Source organism: Panicum virgatum, chromosome 8K (assembly GCF_016808335.1).
Source record: "Panicum virgatum strain AP13 chromosome 8K, P.virgatum_v5, whole genome shotgun sequence".
NCBI lineage: Eukaryota > Viridiplantae > Streptophyta > Magnoliopsida > Poales > Poaceae > Panicum > Panicum virgatum.
In genome coordinates, this window is record NC_053143.1 from 24,133,936 (window position 1) to 24,140,117 (window position 6,182).

At 52.3% G+C, this 6,182-nt stretch overlaps 1 protein-coding gene across 1 annotated transcript; it reads right to left on the reverse strand.

Moving 5' to 3' along the window:
- Positions 1–233: 233 nt before the first annotated feature.
- LOC120644258 (probable beta-D-xylosidase 7) lies at positions 234–4,872 on the reverse strand. Its single transcript, XM_039920844.1, has 3 exons — positions 4,407–4,872; positions 1,871–2,435; positions 234–1,795 (listed from the first exon to the last, which is right to left on the reverse strand). The coding sequence occupies exons 1-3, from the start codon at positions 4,821–4,823 to the stop codon at positions 435–437; spliced, it is 2,343 nt and encodes a 780-aa protein (XP_039776778.1). The 5' UTR covers positions 4,824–4,872; the 3' UTR covers positions 234–434.
- Positions 4,873–6,182: the final 1,310 nt, after the last annotated feature.

Consider the following 6,182-nt stretch of genomic DNA (forward strand, 5'->3'; position numbering starts at 1 on the left):
TCCCACCCAACCACTTTTGCCAAAAATACCAGCCTTAGGTACCGGTTTTTCTACCCGGTGCTCATGACCATGACTTTTGGTCTCGGTTTCCGGGTACCGGTTCAAAAACCGGTACCTTAGGCCTTTAGCAACTGGTGCCTATAGGCACTTTTCCAGTAGTGTATAAAAGTTCCACAACATTTCCACGACGAGAGTTCGTTTTATATTTTTTGTTGAAAGAATAATGAGTCGGGTGCACTTGACTGGTAAACAGGTAAACATTCTTATTGATAATAAATTACATGTAATAGCCTCAATTTTCGAGGAAACTATGAAAATTATAAATAACTTTATGTTCTTTTGTCTTGTCGTCTGGTGAATTCCTGTAGTTACTTACCAAAGAATTGCACTGCACCCACCTGTAGATCGTAATGCTTTTCCTAACATACCTGACCTCATGCTTCGAAGCTGATCTCCCATTCGTCTCTGCCAACCATGAGGAAGTGGGACCCTCTGTCGATCACCATCCTGCCATCCTCCCTCGCCCTGCTGAAGTGCTCGCAAGGGCTGACGTCGATCCTGACATTGGCCTTCTCCCCTGCCTTGAGATGCTGGCTCCGGAACCCGATAAGCTGGCTCGACGGCCGGCCGTCGGTCGCGTTCGGCCACCGGAGGAACATGAGCACCGAGTGCTTGCCGTACATGGGGCCATGGTTCTCTACCTCGACCTCTGCCGGGAACTTGAGCTGCTCGCACCCGTCGGCACCGATGTCGTCAACGTGGTAGTAGCTTACAGTAGTGTCTTTAGACGTCGCGGGCAGGCCGGCGAGTAGGCTCGTGTTGGGAACAGGGTTCCTCCCGCCGGCGATTAGCCGGCGCGAGAACTTGGAGTAGCTGAGGCCGTAGCCGAACTTGTAGACGGTCTTGCCCGTGTAGAAGCGGTAGCTCCGGCCGGGGTAGCCGGTGGCCGGGTCGGCGCGCATCCGCATGTCCGTCATGGGCACCTTGGTGAAGTCCTCGGGGTACCACGTCACCGGGAGCCTCCCGCTGGGGTTGTGGTCGCCGAAGAGGACTCTTGCGATGGCCAGCCCGCCGGCCTGGCCGGGGTATCCTGCCCAGAGGATGGCGCCGATCTTGGGGTTGGACTGCGCGAACGTGATGTCCACGGGGCCACCGGTGAGGAGTACGAGGATCACCGGGCGCTTCGCCGCGCTGGCGACAGCGGTGATGAGGCTCTGCTGCTTGCCCGGGAGCAGCAGGCTCGTCCTGTCCAGACCTTCCTTCTCCTGGTCTTGGCTCAGCCCCATGAACAGGAACACGAACTCCGACGACCTTGCCAGCGCGGCCGCCTGACCCGTCGCCGCGAAGCCGCACGCCGCCGAGTCGCACCCGGCCAGGAACCTCACGTTCTTGACGTAGCCCTGGAGCCCCTTGAGCGGCGTGGTGGTCTCGCACGCGGGGCCGAAGTAGTTGCCGCTGAGCACGAGCGGGTTGTTGGCGTTGTGTCCGATGACGGCCGCGGAGCCAACCGCAGACCGGTCGAGCGGGAGGATGCCCGCGTCGTTCTTGAGCAGCACGATGCCATCCTGCGCCGCCTCGAGCGCGAGGCTCTTGTGCTCCGCCGTGCACACGTCCGCCGCGCCGAGCCCGCCGTATGGCGCGCTGCCACGCGGGTCGCCGTCGAAGTGGCCCAGCCTCATGCGCACGGCGAAGAGGTTTGTTAGGGCCTTGTCCACGTCCTTCTCCATCATCTTCCCCTGCCGGATCGCCGCCATGCCGTGCTCCTGCGTGTAGTTCCCGCAGTTGAGGTCCAATCCTGAAATTTCCATGGACACCATCAGGCTAAGAAAACTTATGAAAAAATTGTTCAGCGTCTTGCAAGGGTACATACCGGCCTTGAGGGCGACGGCAACGGTGTCCTCTGGCGTGGGCGCGTACCGCTGGGCGTCGCGCATGATGGCCACGGCGTCGCAGTCCGACGCGACGTAGCCGTCGAGGCCCCAATCTCCCCTGAACGTCCTGGTGAGCAGGTCGGAGCTGGCGCACGCCGGCACGCCGTTGACCGCCGTGTAGGCGCACATCACGCAGGTGGCCCCGCCGTCGACGACGCAGCTCCGGAAGGGCGGGTTGAAGGTGTCGGCTAGGTCCCGCGCCGTGACGCGGGCGTCGAAGTTGTAGCGCTGCACTCCGTTCCAGTCCTCCAGGTCGTAGGACGTGGCGTGCTTGCAGCACGCCGAGGCCTGCAGCGGCGCGCCCCCGCCGCCGGCCGGGGAGCTGCCCTGGATGCCACGGACGAAGGCGACGGCGTACTTGCCGGCCGTGGCTGGGTCCTCGCCAGGGGTCTCCTGGCCGCGGCCCCAGCGCGGGTCCCGGAAGATGTTCACGTTCGGGGACCAGATGGTGAGGCCCTCCGCCTGCCCCAGGTTGTACAGCGCCCGGGCCTCCCGGGCGATCGCCTGCACGCGTTGCACACGTCAGTCCCAGATGCATCGTACAATCTTTACAGTCGACATGGCAAGCAGGCACTCCGGGCTGAACATGCATGCTTCAGGTTCACTTTTTGCAAAGTGCGTGATCGGTAGAGTGAGTTTTACTACTGCTCCTTCATTTATGTACAATCGATCGGTCGACCGGCGCAAGCGACAAGGACGGGCACGTGTGGCCCTGAATGAGCAACAGTGATGTTGTTCGTTTGGTTGCCACGGCCAGACATTCCTGAATCTACTTTAGGGTTGGCAGTTGGCACAACAGGGATGGCGTATGGTGTCTTGCTGTCTTTTTATCTAGTTCAGGCAAACTGACTCTCAAGTCAGGACACGGGAAGGAACAAGCAAGCCCCAAAATCATCCACAAACATCTGATGATCATCAGGTAGAACATGACCTAAAAATGTTTCCAATAACCGGACAAACAACTGACACCTCTGTTTTTCTACCACGTTTGTTTCTGGTTCATTTTGTGACTCTGTTCTTTCAGTTTACTGAGTTTTATTTTGTTATCTTCATTTGCTATTGGACACGGAATTATTCAGCGTTACGCACTTCACATCAATGCCTTGGTGTACGGCATATATCGCTGTCCCTCACTCCATCATCCAGCTGCCATCAGCTCTGCTGCTACTAACAATGATCTGAATCGATTGAGGATCAGATCAAGCCAACCCAGCCCCTACTCTGTTTCCATGAGTGAATGATGTCGGCGTCAATTTAAGCCCTAACAGTTGCAGAATATCAGCTGTTACCAATCAACAATGGGAGAGCATCTGCTGGCAAACAAAAGCAACCCCCCCCCCCCCCCCCCCCCGCGAGGCGCCTACCATTCGTACGGGACAAGGGCGCCATGGCGACTATGGCAAGCGGCCATGGCGACCGAGGTCAAGGACGGCGGCGCTAGAATGGACGCGTTGTTGCAGCTTATAGTTGTGTGCTTGTGTTGTTGTCTGGTTGTTTCGTGCTGTAGCTTATTACCAGAGGAATGTTCCATGTGGTGGTAGGCTGGTAGCACTGTAAAAAGCTCTATAGGAGTGAGCCACCAGAACCAGACCAGGACAACCTTTCTGTTTTGCAACCACCGGATGTCTTGAGCTAGCTAGAAAGTGGTACCTCTGTGTACCTACCGGCACTACGGCAGTTAGCGAGATGGCCTTTCTATCTACTGTGGCCGCCATGTACGTTTCCCAGACTGATGCTATCTACTGTGTGATTGTCCTAGCAATGACTCGGAAGCGCTGGAAGGAAAATCAACATTTTTGGGCCTACCGAACTTCGACGCTCAGCTCATATGTACTCCCACTGTTGCAAAAGATATACTCCCTCCATATCATATTAAAGGAAGTCGTTTCGGACATCGACACAGTCTTCAAAAATAATTTTAATCCCTAACTTTTTACTATAAAAAATTTATAAAATATAATCAATATATACTTTTAAGAAACTATATTTCAAGATTAATCTACTTATATCATTTTTATATTTTCAAACTCAACCCAAAAGAATTTATGTATAGTCGAAGTTTAAAATATTTAACTTAAGACAAACTCAATACGACTTGCTTTACAATATAGAGGGAGTATTTGTATAAACGAAAAATGATCTATAATTTAGGACGGAGGGAGCAACTACTAGGTTACGGCACCTGCAGGGTAAATTCTTATAAAACTTAACCAGGCATGCATAATTATAGATTTTGTTGTGTTTATCCAAGGCATTTGAAATGAAGTGCTAGATCTAGATGACACATCTCACATCGCTCTAACTAAAGGTGATCGAGTCCACACAAACACATTCCATGCACGGGTAGAATTTTGTACGCACAAAATGGTGATGCACTAGCTCAATAAATTTCCCGTTGAGATCCGTGTATAACGCAGTATTTGCTTGCAGTCCCTGTGGTGTGGCGGTGTGTGAGTAGAGCGTAGGCGTGCTCACCTGGCCGATGCGGAACCAGAGGCCCTCGTCGAAGGAGGCGGCGGTGAGGAGCACCTGCGGGAAGCTGGTGACCCCCCGGACGGTGCCGTCGAACCGAAGTCCGTGGCCCCAGAAGGCCAGCCCGTGGAGCCCCTCCGACCAGTACTTGTACGGCGGCACGCCCAGCCGGGGCACGCCCGCCGCCTCGTCCCCCATCTGCGACACCTTCTCCGCCACCATCATCCGGGACACCAGGTCCGCCGCGCGCTGCGCCGCCGGGAGCGACCGGTCGCAGAACGGGAGCGACCGCGACGGCGACGACAGGCCGCACGAGAACCCCGGGTCAGCGGCCGCCGCCCGCGCTGCCGACGACGACAGCATCAGTGCAAGAAGCAGCGCGGCCGCTGTGGTGGCATTGCGGCGGGAAGAGGTGCCCATGGCGATCGAGAGAAGCGAAACTAAGCTAGGAAGGGAGAAGACGAGAGAGATACAAGAGGATCGGTAGGCTTATCTAAGCGTCCTCGGCCAATGGAAGGCTGCCACGTTTTCATTTAAATTCCCTTCCCGTGGAAAGGGACATAGGGTATCTCTCTCTGTATATAGCCTGTGATCAACCTGCATTGATTTTTTTTTCACATTTGTGTGTTTTACAGTTTAATTTCTATATACGATATCGTTTTCTCATCACTGCTAACATGGAGTATCTATGTGTTCTATCTAGTGCTTAAAGCATTGCCTTTTTCTGTTAACTTGCTATAGATTCACCTACTGTTCGTGCCGCGTGGTTAAAAGTTTTCTAACTCTTTAAATTGTCTAATCTAAACCCTTAAAGGCCATTAAGAGTAGGTATAATCTAACTCTTTAATTTGTCTAATCTAAACCCTTAAAGGTCATTAAGAGTTGGACTTGCTACCTACTGTACATACGACTCTCCACAGTTGTTAATTAACGTGCAATTAATGAGAATACTGTCTTCCAACTCATATAGTGCAGATCATATAATACGTATCGTGAAAATCGTGCACTAAAGCAAAGGGGAATTTCTTTTCTTAGTTACTTACACTAATGAACTATATGATGTTTTGATTGCTAATCCATAGAAACATTGATTTGAGTGGCAATTATAAAGATCAAATGTCAACAAAAAGAATCGGTGTTTCGTAGTCTAAGAGTCAGAGAGGTGAATTTGGCAAACTTAAAATCTTAGCCTATGGTTTTCATTTAGTTTCCACAAAACATAAACTAAAATATGGTATTTATATGATGTGCAACTATGGTTGAACTAGTTTTTCAACCCTAACCAAACGAGAGTTTTGCATCCTATAGTCATTAATCCTAATAAGATACTACTCTATTAAGAAGGCAAAGACACATAAGTTGCAAGTATGAATGCGGAAATGTAAAGTAGTGGGTTAGAGAAATGTGAATTCAGTACATCAATTTTTTACCGTGCTATCGGTGGGCTAAAGCCACCTCTAGTCCACGTTAGAGGTCCACCAACAAGGACATGCTCCCAGACACCAAGTCTCTTCTAGTCAAGAGCTCTGTCTCGCCACTACGGCTAACTCTAGGTAGATGGGTACCTTGGCACAAAGGCAATGCTCACCACTTCTTGCACAGGTGACCTTGACGCCATCTTCTCAATGGAGCTACGCACGAAGGATGGGTCTCCTCATCTCGAACCTGGTCGTCGTCACCGCTCCACATCAAGCCAAAGGGTCGATGACTTGCCGGCGAACCGCCAAGGCTCCAAGTGTTGACGTAAACTCCTAACGACAACGAACCCTTTGTTGACCA

Coding starts and splice junctions, on each gene's coding strand:
- LOC120644258 (XM_039920844.1), bottom strand. CDS start 4,823: ATGGGCACCTCTTCCCGCCGCAATGCCACCACAGCGGCCGCGCTGCTT. Junction 2,436..4,406: donor TCTGGTTCCGCATCGGCCAG/GTGAGCACGCCT, acceptor CAACGCGTGCAG/GCGATCGCCCGGGAGGCCCG. Junction 1,796..1,870: donor TGCCGTCGCCCTCAAGGCCG/GTATGTACCCTT, acceptor TGGAAATTTCAG/GATTGGACCTCAACTGCGGG.